At 46.0% G+C, this 15666-nt stretch overlaps 1 protein-coding gene across 1 annotated transcript in view; it reads left to right on the top strand.

Moving 5' to 3' along the window:
* CILK1 (ciliogenesis associated kinase 1) overlaps positions 1–15666 on the top strand; it is a 53183-nt gene extending 37517 nt beyond the window's left edge. The window contains exons 7-15 of the mRNA XM_036249215.1: positions 585–717; positions 1402–1573; positions 5713–5880; positions 8601–8921; positions 10579–10769; positions 10884–11032; positions 11864–11992; positions 14287–14409; positions 15353–15666. Coding sequence (XP_036105108.1) covers positions 585–717; positions 1402–1573; positions 5713–5880; positions 8601–8921; positions 10579–10769; positions 10884–11032; positions 11864–11992; positions 14287–14409; positions 15353–15507 — 1541 coding nt within the window. The 3' untranslated portion in view covers positions 15508–15666. The remainder of the gene's footprint in view (positions 1–584; positions 718–1401; positions 1574–5712; positions 5881–8600; positions 8922–10578; positions 10770–10883; positions 11033–11863; positions 11993–14286; positions 14410–15352) is intronic.

Below are 15666 nucleotides of genomic sequence, written 5' to 3'. Positions count from 1 at the left end.
GCTGAGACCGGCTTCCCAGTTGGTGAGTTAACTTTGCCTTTCATGACGTGGGCTGCAGCTATACAGCTGTACCTCTACTTCTTCATTAGGCAAACGAGCATTTAACATTTAAACATCTGTTGCAACTCACACCTGAGCTCTCAGCTATGAGTAATTCATATTCATAAATCCCTTGTTTCTCGAACCAAAAAACTGTAATCGTGTTTCTGCTGTGGTATAAATTCTCAGTACCCATAAGATTGGTCTTTTGAAATGATATTTTCCCCTTGAATGACAGTTTCGTTTTGCAAAGTTATCTCAGCCCATAACTGAGTTTTGATATTTTAAAAGAGGTTTTCTGTCTTGGAAAAAAATGATGAAGCTCGCTTTGGAATAATTTTACATTTTGAATTCATCAAAGGGAAATGAATGAAGTCCTTTGAGGTCCCAAGGACTTTATTAGTGGGATGAATGTACAGAGACTTCAGTGCCATACCTGAACTATAATTCAGATTATAACTGTTGAGAAAAGAGCCATACAGCTGCAAAGCAAGTCATGCAGAAGCAAGCAATGCATTTGGGTTCCTTCTCCACTTTCTCTCCAGGCTTCTTCCATCGGGACCTAAAGCCTGAGAACCTCCTCTGCATGGGGCCGGAACTTGTGAAAATTGCAGACTTTGGATTGGCCCGAGAGATCCGATCACGGCCTCCGTACACAGATTATGTGTCTACTAGATGGTGAATACCATTTTCTTCAAAATTATTTCATCACATTTCTGTAAAACTATGTCATTATAATGAGGATGATATGAATGTCACACACATTAACTTTTCACTAAGAGAAACAGTGCAGTTTAAAACATATTTGCAAGAATGTTGGCATTGTGCAAGGTTTAAGAACTTGTGTGGTAAATAATTTTCAAAGGAATCCCATTATCCTTTTCCATAATATAAATACTGTGTTATAGACCTTCCTAAAGATCATTTACAAAAGAGTTGCGTAAAAGATCTCTCCAAAGACCTGTCCGAATAAACAGATTAACTGCTATTATTGAAAGTTTCAGAGCCTAAGAATTTGATTTAAGCCGTTGGCCATGACCAAGAAGTAGCCTACAGACAAGTTTGATGTTTGCTCTCTCCCCCTACTCTCCGCTCTCTCTTTTCCTTGCTTTTATTCCCACTGTTTGTGTTTCTCAAAGAAGCTGCAGAGAGGCGTCCTGTAGAGACTGCTCGGGAGAACGCACCCGAAGACAGAGACGCTCCACTTGCAACAGCAGCCACCGCAGCTGCCAGTCTTCACGGGTGCCACCCTGACTGGATGGAGACGGAAACACATGACCTTGTTCACTGAGAGCTGATGATGTATTTAGTTTGCTCCGACCAGTGGAAGCAGTAACAGGCAGTTCCTCGTTGTCCCTCCAGGTACAGGGCTCCGGAGGTGCTGCTGAGGTCCACCAACTACAGCTCCCCCATTGACGTCTGGGCCGTGGGCTGCATCATGGCAGAAGTGTACACCCTCAGGCCACTCTTCCCGGGGGCCAGTGAGATTGACACCATCTTCAAAATTTGCCAAGTATTGGGGACCCCGAAAAAGGTAAGCCGGCTCCCCGTGCTCCCTGGCACCGTGATCACCTGCTTCTTCTGGAATCTTTCTCTCAACCTCAGTAACCCTCCACTGCCCACGCTCTCAGACATGGCCCTCTCCCTCCCTCCTTCTGCTCTTACGGAGAAGACACTGGCCACGGCTCCTCTGCTTTTCTCTCCGGACACCTCACCTCCCTTGCAGAGTTTCTCTGTTCTCTCGGCTACAGCACTTACAAGCTACTCAGAAGTCTCCTAAATGTAATCTGTAGCCCTTACTTCCCTCCTTTGTAAATCCAGTCACATATTTACAACCATCTGTGAGATTGTCTCCTGATGCCCTCACCGTCACCTCAGGCTCAACACGTCTGACACAGTTTGACTTTTATTTTTTTATTGATTTTAGAGAGAGGGAGAGACATCGATATGAGAGAGAAACATCGGTTGGTTGTCTCCCATATACATCCCAGCTGGGGACCGTCCCTATAACCTGGGCATGTGCTCTGACCGGGAATTGAACCAGCAACCTTTCAGTGCACAGGACAGTGCTCAGCCAGCTGAGCCACACCCGCCAGGGCTCACTTTGCCTTTTTTAAAATTATTATTATTACTTTTATCCTCACCGGAGGACATTTTTGCATTTATCTTCAGATAGAGCGACCCCAACCACGGCGGGGACAAACTGCCCCTAGCAGGAACCAAACCAGGACTCTCTGGTCTGCAGGCCTACATTCTTAGCTGCTGAGCCACACCAGCCAGGGCTCAGTTTGCCTTTTTTAAAAAACTTCTTCCAAAACACACAAACACATTGGAGTGTTCAGTACTTTAGTTCACTTTTTTCTTTTTCTTTCTTTTTCTATTTGTTTTTGTTACAGATATTTCTCCTTTTTCCCCCATTGACACTTTCCTCCCCATCCCCCCTGCCCCATCCCCAGCTTTGTTGTCTATGTCCATTGGTTATGCATACATGCATATAAGTTCTGTGGTTTATCTCTCCACCCCCCAATCCTCCCTCTTCTGAGACTTGTCAGTCTCTACCCCACTTCTATGTCTCTAGGTCAGTTTTGTTCATCAGTTTGTTTAGTTCATTACAGTGATACCTCGGTTCTCGAACGCCTCGGATTTCGACCAAATCGGTATTCGACCAGGAGATTCAAGAAACTTTTGTCTTGGAATCCGAACAAATATTTGGAACTCGAACTTCCGAGATGAGCCGAGTTGAGCCGAATGGCGTTCATTCGGCCCAGCGCACCTTGCTTGTGTCATCAGTGTGAGTGCAGAGAGAGAGTCACGCTTTGTGGAGAGAGTCACGCTTTACACTGAATTTAACCCTTAGACATACTGTACACTTTTATTTCTTGTTGAGACTTATGTTTTTCTACATATTATATACAAATTAGGCCAGTAAATAGGCATTTTCTGGGGCTTGGAACGAATTAATCCAGTTTCCATTATTTCCTATTGGTTTCATTGCTTCGGTTCTCGAACAATTTGGTTCTCGACCATCCTCCTGGAACGAATTATGTTCGAGAACCGAGGTATCACTGTATATTCCACAAATAAGTGAGATCATGTGATATTTGTCTTTCTTTGCTTGGCTTGTTTCACTTAGTATAATACTCTCCAGGTCCTTCCATGCCATCTCAAAGGATAAAAGATCTTTCTTTCTTACAGCTGCATAGTATTCCATTATGTACATGTACCACAGCTTTTTATCTACTCATCTACTGATAGACACTTGGGTTGTTTCCAGATCTTAGCTATTGTAAATAGTGCTGCTACCAACATGGGGGTACATATATTCTTCCTGATTGGTGTTTCAGGCTTCTTAGGGTATGTTCCTAGAAGTGGGATCACTGGGTCAAATGGAAGTTCAATTTTTAATTTTTTGAGGTAACACCATAGTGTTTTCCATAGCGGCTGCACCAGTCTGCATTCCCACCAGCAGTGTACTAGAGTCCCCTTTTCTCCACACCCTAGCCAACACTTGTTGTTTGATGATTTGTTGATGGCAGCCATTCTGACAGGTGTGAGGTGATACCTCATTGTTGTTTTAATTTGCATCTCTCTGATGAGTAGTGATGTTGAACATGTCTTCATATGTCTCTTGACCATTTGTTCACTTTTTATACTTCTAAATTATTTATTTACACATTTTATTATTTTACACGGTCATTGTGATTTACTTTTCCTTTCAGTGTTACTGAGATATAATTGACACGCAGTGTAGGTGTAGTACCAGATTGCTTTTTGTTACCCCCAAAGTCTCCCTTCTTTCACTCTCCATTTCTGTCTGTGGTCCCATCATAACCCCAGAGCCCCAGCCTTGAGGCTGGTTCCGTCTCACCTTCTCTCTGTCCCTTCCTCCCCTCCCCCTCCCCCAAGCAGTGGGCCCTTAAATCCTGTTGACTATCACTGCCCAGTGTCTCTCACGTGGCTCTTGTCCTTGGAGTCCACTGCCGCCGTCACAGACTGGGTCGTGCTCGCCCTCTCTGTCTGGGGGTATCAATCGTCCTGCCTCAAGTCTTTTCCCTCCAACTTGTCTTCTGGTCTGCAGCCAGTTTACCTTCTGAAAGAACAGCTCTGGTATTGTCCTCCCCTCCTGAAAGTATTCACTGGCTCCTTAACACCCAGCCCCCTTAACGGCATTCCCTGTCCCCCACTTCATACCTGTAACCCCACACACACCACGTGCCCTGGAACCTCCACAGGGCTCTGCGTACCTGAGCTCTGCCCGATGCCCCGTCCGCCCTTCTTCCCCGGCCCCGCGATAATCTTGCTCTTCACTGTTCCTCTGGTCTCCTCTCTGCCTTCCACTGTGATCTGTGTCATTAATAGAATCACCTGTGTCCATACCTGCTTCCTGGATGTGATGCTCATTCAGGGCAAGGATTCATCTTGGGTTTGTTTGTGTTTCTTTTTCCAGGTCCTGGCACCATTGCTGGCACAGATCAGTCCCTCAAAAGAAATTACTTAGTCATTTGAATGAATTGTTAATGGCACCTCTTTGAGATTTCAGAGTCTCCCCTCCTCTGGATAACTGTATCTGGACCTCTCGTGACCCTCGTTACGTTTTATTCTGTATTACTATTTTAAACAAATATCTTACTGTCTCCTTTGGACAGTAATATTCTTAAGGGCAGGATTTATGTCAGATTAGTTTGGATACCCAACGCTATGCCTCTAGCAGGCTCGCAGTACCTGTCCAAGTGAAGCAATGATACAAGCAATTATACACAATGCCACCTCACTTTCAAATAAAGGCAGTTCCTCCAGAACGTGTCTTGTGAAATAGTGGAGTGTTTGAACTAGAAGGGACCTTGAAGGTGATTTGTTCATCCTTTCATGTCCTCCCCAGCATTTAGTGTCATAGGGATGATGGATGAAACAGTGGGGAGCTCGCCCTGGTCAGTTTGGCTCAGCGGTTAGAGCATCGGCCTGCGGTCCAGAGAGGCCCGGGTTCGGTTCCCGCTAAGGGCACGTACCTCGGTTGCAGTTTGTCCCCGGCCCTGGTTGGGTCATGAGGGAGGCAGCCACTTGATGTGCCCCTTTCATGTCGATGTTTCTCTCTCTTCCTCTCTCTCCCTCCCACTCTGTCTGAACAAAAACATGGAAAAATGTCCTCAGGTGAGGATAAAAAAGAAAAAGAAAAAGTGGGGAGCTTGAGAGTGGGTAGGACAGCTTTCTTTGCTGGACAGACTTCTCAGTGTGTGTGTTTTGAATCATCAAGGTGGGGATGTGTAGGTTTTGGAAGATTTATTTAACTAGGGACAAGGTGTTTTGTTTTATTTTGTCCCCCACCCCACAATATCTCCCTGGCAGCCTCTAAAACCTCTGTCTCATGGAACACCATTGGGAACATACTTATTTGATTCAACCCCCAAATATCAAGAGAGGAACTCTCTTGTGGTAAGGTTATAAAACCAGTCGGTGGCAAATCCAGTGCCTTCCCCACACCTTCCCAGACTTCATGTGCTTTCTAGTCTCCCCCTTAGCCTCCCCCGTGTGTCAGGCGTCACACACGCTGCCCCAGGGTGGCATGTGTGTGGTCTCCACGTGACTGCTTTTCTGTTACGGGCACACATGCCAGGATACGCCTCCCCATCACAGCGAGTTGGCTGAGCAAGGTTTTCTGCTGTTTCCTTCTTTCAGACTGACTGGCCTGAAGGCTACCAACTGTCAACTGCTATGAACTTCCGCTGGCCCCAGTGCGTTCCCAATAACTTAAAGACCCTGATTCCAAACGCCAGCAGCGAAGCCGTTCAGCTCCTGAGAGACATGCTCCAGTGGGACCCCAAGAAGCGACCCACGGCCAGTCAGGTGTTCTTCCGTGTCCTGTTCGATGCATTTCTTACGGAGTTCATATCTCCCTCTGCATAGGTCCTAGGCATCTCACAGGAAGTACTTTATTTGGTATAATGGGTAAAAGAATAATATTGAATACCACGATTGGTGTATTATACATAAGAACTAAGATAGTTTGAAAATGGCTATGTAAAGTTAAAGTAGTTAGCCCTGGCCGGTTTGGCTCAGCAGTTAGAGCATCAGCCTGCAGACCAAAGAGTCCTGGGTTCGATTATGGCCAAGGGCATGTACCTCAGTTGTGGTTTGTCCCCGACCCCAGTTGGGGTCTTGCGAGAGGCAACCAGTCAGTCAGTATGTCTCTCTCACATTGATGTTTCCCTCTCTCTCTCTCTTCCTCCCTCTATCCTTCCTGCTCTATCTGAAGATAAATGGAAAAATATCCTCGGGTGAGGATTAAAAAAATAAATAACTAAATAAAGTAGTGAAGGTTTAAACAATATAGTTGCTTTGAAAATTGGCATACAGTTCACATGCTGTATCACCATATATGTGGAAATGAAAACAAACATACATCTACCAGTATTTGGAGACTGTTTTCAAATATAGTGTCTGTGAGTTTGTTCACAAGGCAGTGCTGGTTGTTGGAAGGGAATTTGAAAATGTCTCGTGACATCCAGCTCACTCTGACAGGGAGCTGGGATAGTAACTGTAATTAGCATTTTATAGCACATTACAGTTTATAAATGCTTTCACATGTTTTTGTGTGACTTTAAGCTCACGAGATAGGTATCACTCTTTTCATTCTATAAGTTAGAAAACTGAATCTCAGAAAGTTTAAGTGATTTGTCCTCATCACTCATTTAGTAACTAGTTAGTATTGATAGCGCAACCAGCTGCAATTCAGTCACGCAAATGGCAGGTCTTCGGACCCCATACCTCCGGGTTTCTCTGCCTGCCCTCCCCCAGGCCACCTTGACTTAGATTATAAAATGCACCCTGAAGAGGTGGGGTGAGCTGTGGGCCCCGCCACTCTCGTGCCTCCTGCCAGCATCCTTTTGCATTAGTTGTGCCGGGTCGCTTCTCACCTTGCCTCGTTGACAATTACATTGCTCAGGGAACAAACGAGGTGACCAGTTCTAACCAGAAACGATGATTTGGCTAAGCAGAAGTGATGGTGACGTTTGGAGACAGTGCCGACGAGATGCTAGAATTTGTGAGAGCTGGAGAGGTGAGGTCGGGACTTGAAGACTTGTGGAAAAGCCGTTTTCCAAAGGCTCAGAGAGGAAGTAGCCGTAGTTTGGTTCCATGAGACTCTGGATGCTCACCAGGGCAGGAAAGCTCTCAGAGATGCACTTCTGGGGATGAAATTCACAAATATTCTCAGGGCAGGAGGAAGATTTCTGATTAATTCACTGTTCTCAAGGATGCACACAGGAGATGAAAACAGAGATTCTGTGATAAGGAACCAAGGGAGGAATGAGTGCTTTTAAGAATAGTGACAGAGCCCTGGCCAGTGTGGCTAAGTGGTTAGACCATCGGCCTGCACACTGAAGGGTTGTGGGTTCGATTTCCGGTCAAGGGCGTGTACCTGGGTTGCAGGTTTGATCCCCAGCTCCAGCTGGGGTGTGTGCAGGAGGCGATTGATGTGTCTCTCTCACATCAGTCTTTCTCTCTCTCTCCCCCTCCTTCCCTTCCTTTCTTCCACTCTCTCTAATAATCAATAGAAAAAGTATTCTCGGGTGAGGATTAACGAAAAAAGAATAGTGGCAGAAAAGCTAAAAATACCCCTGAATCAGTTGAGACTTGCAGAAATGGGACTACAGAGGAGACTTTACAAGTTAGATGCCAGGGTCCAGGACCTGTGCCAGAGTAGCCACATTGTTTGCCTCTGTATTTATACTTATATTGGTGGTTACAGATGTTTATAACTATGTCCCAGAGTGATTAAGAAAGGTTATGTTATAATGTTATACTCAGTGATTTTCATTCGAAAAGACCAGGGAAGACAGGGAATATTTCAGAAAGACTTGTAAGATTTACCCCTTGGCTATCTAGAAAACATGATTATGTTGAACAGCTAACAAGGCTCAGTTGCCAGGTGCTCTGGATTGGCAAGGTTCAGCTCGAGCATGTATTACACCCCTGGCATTCCTGGGGTAAAAGCAGATGTACCTGCTTATTTTACACTTGATTCTTCAGGGTCCTCCAGGATCACCGTGTTTGGCTCTTTCAGTTTTATATTACTTTTTCTCTTTGTATGGAATGAAGAAATGGGCTTAGAAAGGCGACGTATTATATTTAAGACATAGAGCAAATAAATTACAAGGCCAGGATCTGTGTTGAGCCAGAATACTTTTCAGAAGTAGCAAAGGTAATAGCAGTGTAACTGGCTGCTTTCGCCAGATCATTTTAAGTACATACATGTGATGATATCTTAGATAAGAAAAATCACAAGGGGAGTTGCAGATTCAAGGTGCTCTTTTATAGAGGGTGTGGCAAATGTAGGTTTACAGTTGAGGATCAGAAGCATGGAGTTTATTATTGTATTACCATTTATTACTTATTGTATTATTTTCCATACGAACAACAGTAAAGCTATGCTTGCCCCACCCTGTAGCTGGCTTGGGCTAAGACGCTGCAGTAAACCGGTCACATGGAATGTAGCCCCACGAGCCTGATGGTGCTAACCTTCTCGGCTGGACTCTCCTCCTTATCAGCCATGTATGTTACTGCAGGCGCTTCGATATCCATACTTCCATATTGGGCACCCTCTGGGCAGCACCTCACAGAGTCTTCTGGATTCAGGAAAACCACAGAAGGACAGCTTGGAAAAGGCAGCCCTACCGCCTCACATTAAGCCTGTCCCTCCTGCCCAACCCCCAACCAAGCCACACACGCGGATTTCTTCGAGACAGCATCAAGCCAGCCAGCCCCCTCAGCATCTCACGTACCCCTACAAAGCAGAGGCCTCCAGGACAGACCACCTGAGCCATCTTCTGGAGGACAAGCCAAGCCCCTTGCTCTTCCCGTCCCTCCACGCCAAGAACCCTCCGGTGGTAAGCAGCGAAGATTCACTAGTGAGCCTCATGTCTCCCCCGTTCCTCTTCTGACCGCACTTGCTGTGTGAACTGTTTTTTTTTTTTTTTAGTTTGTCCCAGATTATCAAGTCTAATTATAATCAATTTATCTTTGTGATATCATGGAGTTATGAAAAGAACTTTGGCCTTGGAGTTAAAGGGCTAAGTTCAAGTTCTGGCCCTGCCTACGGAGCACAGCGCAGTGGTGGTTGAGGGCTGGACGCTGCAGCCAGGTAGCCAGGGTCTCAGATCTCGTCTCTGCTACGTCATAGCTCGATGGCCCCGTGCACATTACCCAGACTCTCTGTCCTTCATTCCCTCCCTGTAAAATAGAGATAATGATAGCACCTACCTGATAGAGTTCTTTTAGGGACTAAATGAGTTAATGCAGGAAAGATTTTAAACTCGATAAAGCTGAGTCATTGTTACTAATCCCTGGGGACTCAGTTTCCTCATCTGTCAAAGATGATCGTTGCCTCTGTCTTGCCCACCAGACAGGGCTGTTCATGAGAAACAAAGGTCCCGCTGCTTGTGAAGATGTTTTGAAAGTCCCAAGGTGCTGCACTGGTATTTGTAGGTTATTGCCCTGAATGTCGTCAGTGGCTGCTAATGCTAGGCTGCTCCCTGAGCCCAGATCTTTCTTCTCCCCTTGGGCTGCAGTTCAAAAGGAAACAATGTGTTAGATTTAATCAAATAATAACCTGACAAGGGAGTCTAGTTACCAGTAGCTTTACATTGCTGTCTGAAAGTCTGATTTTTCTAATACCTTTATGTAAAAGTATTACTTTTCCTGGCGACTAGTATCCACTCACTGAGCACTGACTCCCAACTAGCACAATGTGTGATACTGCATGAGGTTCCACCGGTGGTGTCCCCAGACTGTTCGCTTTACCCCAGCCCGGGACTTGAAAGCAGTCTGTGTTTGGAAATTCCCTGTTATAGCTAATTCTGTAGTTAAATTGTATCCAGGTCTACCAAGAAGGCAAAGAAGGCACTATTTGTATTGTTTTCTGTAAAAGAGTGGGATGACTGACATCTTCGCTGTATTCTTTCTTTTACATCTTTATTTATAACACTGTAAATCACGTTAACAGTTTGGGATGTGGCCTGAGTGAGAACCCAGCCATCCTCCTCGTATGGGAAAAGTACCTTAAATTTATTTTATTTTATTATTTTTTTTTAATATGTTTTTGTTGATATTTTTATTTAGAGAGACAGGAAGGGAGAGATAGAAACATCAATGTGAGAGAGACATTGGTCGGCTGCCTCCTGCACGCCCCCTACTGGGGATCGAGCCTGCAGCCTGGGTGTGTGCCCTGACGTAAATTGACTGGGACGTCTCAGCTCATGGATCATACTCAATCCACTGAGTCACACCCACTGGGCTAAATCCTTTTTGTATGAACATAGTGTCCCCGTAGGATGAAAACCGACATAATCTGTGCAGGACAGGTGAGAGACAGAGGTCTGGGAATGCATTTGCCCAGGTTGCCCTTTCAGATAAGCAGTGCATGTTAGTGAATGTAATGTCCCAGGACCCTCCTTTTCATGACCAAGAAAGTTCAGAATGGGGATTACCCATGGGTGAGCTTCATTAATGCCAAGTATTGCTTTTTTCCTCTCCCTGTAAACACAGAAAACCCTAGCTGGGCTGGAGCACAAAAACGGTGAGATCAAGCCAAAGAGTAGGAGAAGGTGGGGGCTTGTTTCCAGGTCAACAAAGGATTCCGATGACTGGGCTGACTTGGATGACTTGGATTTCAGTCCATCCCTCACCAGGATGGACCTGAAAAACAAGAAGAGACAGAGTGATGAGACTCTCTGCAGGCAAGTGTGTGCTCCTGTCAGTAAACGGACTGGATCTGGGATGTGTGAGGGACCTTGAGTCATCCGATGATGCTTTCCCTCGCGTGTGACCTGAGCCACGTTCTTTCGATTCAGATTTGAGAGTGTTTTGGACCTGAAACCCTCTGAGCCTGTGGGGACCGGAAACAGCGCCCCTACCCAGACTTCGTATCAGAGGCGAGACACGCCGACCCTGAGATCCGTGGCCAAGCAGCACTACCTGAAGCACTCCCGATACTTGCCTGGTAACATAATGACCTTTTCTTTGGCCATTGATAAGAAGCCATTTCCCTGGATTCCCGTGTTCACAGAGATTCTGTTTGGGAAGGCCAGTGCTTGGGGCTTCTCTGCAGAACTGGTGGGAACGTCATAAAAATCTTTGCTGTGGCCCAGGCCTCATATTTTTAGTTTATAGGGTTACCTGAGATAAGAAATGTGGTACGGGAAACTGGGTCCATCCCCCATGGAGGGAGGAGCTGATAAGAGCCAAGCAGCCAGCCTGAGGTCTCTCCCAGAAATCTGCAGTGCTTGACACAAGTGGGAATGCGGGTGGTCTAGAGGGGAAGTGGCTTGAGGTTAAGGTCAGGGCAGCCCTGGACATTAGGGAGTCAGTGAGGGTCATTGATAGAGACTGGAGTCATCAGCACAGGATGGTGGTGATGGTTCAGGTCAGGTGAGAAGATGGAATCTCGGGGTACAGAAGGCAGAAAGAGGAGAGCAGAGAGCTGCAGGGGTCGGGGCTCTGGAGAGGGATGGAGAGGAACTTAGAGGACAGTTAGGCAGTGGTCTGTGCAGGGGGACAAGTAGGAGTGTCCAGGAGCACTAAGCCCAGGCCAGCACAGGAGGGGGTCAAGACACTTGATGTGGGAGAGATCTGTTGGTAGAGGTTTCAGACCCCTCTCTCAGGCCACCCACCAATGAGACAACATACTAAACCCAAAGATGGCATCCTTCCTTTTCACAGTCAGCTTTTACTTAGATTCATAGAAACTTTTTGATAAATTGGGTTCTACATTAATCTCATCCCTGAAGTCTGGTACATAGTTTGCATTTTAAAAACATTTCTTCCCTATTAGGAATAAATATAAGAAATGGCATCCTTCCGACTCCAGGCAAGGATTTTATTCCATCTAACCCATGGTCCAGCTCCGGTTTGTCTGGAAAGTCTTCAGGGACGGTGTCAGTCATCAGCAAGATAAATTCGGGTGAGTACACACAAGAAACACATTATCTGGAGGTGGCAGAGCGGGTACAGAGACGGGGTACAGCTGTGGAAACACAAGGGTCTTTCTGCTATGAAACCTGGCCCTCTTAAGCTTGTGCTCCTCTCTTCGCAGCAGGCCCTGGGGACTCACCAGCTCCATGGGGTCTGCCTTCAGGAGTATCTGGGGAGAAAAGCATAGTCTTTCTTGGCTCATGGGAAAAACAAAAATAACTTTAGAGTCTTACATAATAACGTTACAGGGTCTGACTTCCGAGGCACCCCCTCTGTGGTGGGCGACCTCCGGAAGTTAAGGTCTCCCAACTCCGTCTCCTTGCTCCAGCCTGTCCCCTCTGTCTGATAACCCAGCCCCAGCCAGGGCATCAAGACTTCTGGTTGGAAGATGGTTTGGAAGGCCCTCCCCACTAGTTTTTAAATGGGTAAATGAATCCCATAAGGTCTGCAGGCTGATGAACCCTGTTCCCAGCCGACAGTTTCCCACGGGGCTGTCCCCTCACACAGGCAGCCCTGCTCGGGGCAGCCCCCCTTCCACATGCCACGTACACTTCTGCGCTTCACCCCTCCCACCTCTGTCTATGATGTGTTCATTTATCTCGAGGAATACAAAAAAGAGGGAAATAATATGTCAACACCCACATACCCACCACCAGCTTGAGAAGTCAACTTTGCAAATAGACCCAAAACCCCAGATCTAGGCCTTCCCTCCTTTCCCCTCTGCCGCTCCCTCCCCAGTGCCCACATGATTTGGGCATTTATTATTTCTGTGCTTTTTAAATATATATATATATACACACACACACACACACACATATGAAATACATAGTATGATTTTTCATGTTTTAAAATGTATATGCATATAATCCTGACTCTCCACTCATTTTAATAATTATATATGTAGCAACTATACATATATGGAATATATGTCATATTTTATATCATATTACATATACAGTATATGTCACCATACAGTGTCATCATTTATTACTTCTAGACCGTCATTTATTTGTCCCTTCTCTTGATGAACATGTAAGTTGTTTATCATTTTTGCTGTTAGAAAGTGTGCTGAAATGGACCTTGCTGTGCCCTGTGTGGGGTTTCCCTGGGTATGGTGTGAACATGTCAGGTTAAAGGGTGTGCTCCTCTTCGACTTCACAGATGTTGCCAAGTTGCTCCCCAGCAGGGTATGGGAATTGTGCTGCATCCCTGATGCCGCTTGATACTGTCGAGATTGTAAAATGTGTGCTAATGTGATGGGTGTGAAGTGGCATTTATTGTGGCTTAAACTTGCATGCCCTGTTTACTAATGAGGTTGAGCATCTTTTCTTGCGTTTATTGACTGTACACCTTTTCCCTTTTGCGACTTTACCTGTTCAAGTTATCTTTTCCTTGTTCTTCATATCTGTGTGTTCACCAAAAATGCAAAGTCTGCCCCAGCTGACCAACACAGCTCCTCAGACATGCATTCCAGACCAAGGTTTCCACTGTGCTTTGCGCGATGGCCCAGAATGCTCTGCGCTGGGAAGGCCTAGAGCAGCTTACCACGCAGTCACTCTTTTCTCGATGACTGTAACTTCCATTTGCATAATGGCCATAATCACATTCTTCATTCCATGTGTAGCTTTAAGCCTTAATAATAAGGCCTATCAATATTCACTCTCCCATCCAATATATATCGATTTCTTGCTATTTGTAAGACATTTCACTAACCTCCTAGAATACGAAGATAAGTAACAGAGTTCTTAAAGCACTCTCAAGATGGAATTGACATAAGTGAATGTTTATAATGTATTTTAATAATGGTTAATTATTCTGATTACAGACAAGAGTACTTAGTGTAGAATTACTTTTAATAGCTAAATAATGAATATAACCTGTGAGTCGATGAATAAGAGAATGGTTAAATGATTGATCATTTAGCCATATTCTAGAATTTGCATACACTGTACATGGAAGGATAACTGTTCCATATTATGAAATGGAAAAAGCAAATTTCAGAACAGGCTAAGCCGATTATACCAAAAGAAAAAAATTCCAAATTTCCCTGTTCTTAAACAAACCACTCCATTCGGGTGTGGGCTGCAGGATCTGCACTGCCCCCCCCCCCCCCCGCCCTTTCTGACAGTGTGGTGTGCCGGAATGCTCTGCTCAGAATATGCTTTTATCCTAATTCTCCCCCCAAAATAAAAACCTAATTCTTTATTGTTCTGTACAGCTGTCCTTTAACCCTGTCAAGTGCCCAGGACTTTGCACTAACGAACGTTTGCTTTTGCCAATCAGTCGGTTCTGGTTCTACAAGTTCAAGCGGACTGACTGGAAACTACATCCCTTCCTTTCTGAAAAAAGAAGTTGGTTCTGCTGTGCAGAGGGTACACTTGGCACCCATCCCTGACCCTTCCCCTGGTAAGTTCTATTTTAGGTTGTTCATGAATTGATTCCACGAATAGTTGTTGAACAGCTGCTTCATAGCTGCAGGCGTGACAGGCTCATTGTAGGTCTGGGGTCTCCCAGTCAAGCAAGCGGACAGAACTCCCTGTCCTTGTGCAGCTTGTGCTCTGTAGACAGTAAGTCAACCAGATAAGATGCTCCTCAGTGCTAAGGAGAAAGCAACGGGCAGGAAGTAGGGAATATAGGGTTTGGAGGGTGGGGTACAGAGTGCAGTTTGAGATAGAGTCAGACTGTTGCAGAAGTGTGTGGTGTTGAGACAGGACAGGCCTGGCATGGTCAGTGGGTAGCAAGGAGGCAAGAGTGCAGGAGTGGTGTGAGAGAGGAGGGGAGTAGGAAGAGGCGAGGGGGAGAGAGGTGAAAAGAGACCGGAGGGTATGAGGCCCTGCAGCCGCCGTGAACTTGTCGCCATTGACTCAGCGAAAAGGGAGCCACTGGACAGTTTTGAGCAGAGGAGTGAGGTGATCTGACTTCCATCTTCCAGGCTCACTCAAGTGCTGGCTCTCCCTAGACTGAAAGGGCAGAGCAGGGTTGGGAGTAGCAACACCGATTGGGAGGCTAATTACCCAGGCAAGGGAAGGTGCTGGCCTGAGCTGGGGAAGTAGTGGTTGCATCGGGCCAGATTCTGGGTGTATTTAGAAGGCAGAGCCAATAGGATTTGTTGACACATCACAAATGGAATATGAGAAAAAGAGGAGTCAGGAATGACACCCATTATTTTTGGCCTGACACCTATAGAATCGGGTTGTCTGTAACGGGGGAGAGGGAAGACCATGAGTAGGAGGCGAAGTGCTCCTCTGGAATTTTCATTTTCTCGGACTTTTGTCACCAAGCTGCATTTATCTGCACCTTGTATGCAGGGCTCCTCTCTCAATCAGGTCACCTTTTCTTTCCACCGCAGGTTATTCTTCCCTGAAGGCTGTGAGACCTCATCCCGGACGACCTTTTTTCCACACCCAGCCTAGAAGTACTCCTGGGTTGATCCCGCAGCCTCCGGCTGCCCAGCCCGTGCACGGCCGGACGGACTGGGCTTCCAAGTACGCATCTCGGCGATGACGGGCAGGAAGCCCCCGCAGGGGACGGCAGGACGCTGTCCCCCCGCCAGCCGCGGTTCTTCCCGCAAGAGACTTGGGACGGTGTAAAAGCAAACACTTTGTAGTTATTCTTCTGAACTAAGACATTTCAATATTCTTTTTAAAAGTTTTTTTTTTTTTT

The sequence above is a fragment of the Molossus molossus genome, unplaced genomic scaffold (assembly GCF_014108415.1).
Source record: "Molossus molossus isolate mMolMol1 unplaced genomic scaffold, mMolMol1.p scaffold_m16_p_8, whole genome shotgun sequence".
NCBI lineage: Eukaryota > Metazoa > Chordata > Mammalia > Chiroptera > Molossidae > Molossus > Molossus molossus.
This window is presented reverse-complemented; position numbering and strand designations above follow the sequence as displayed.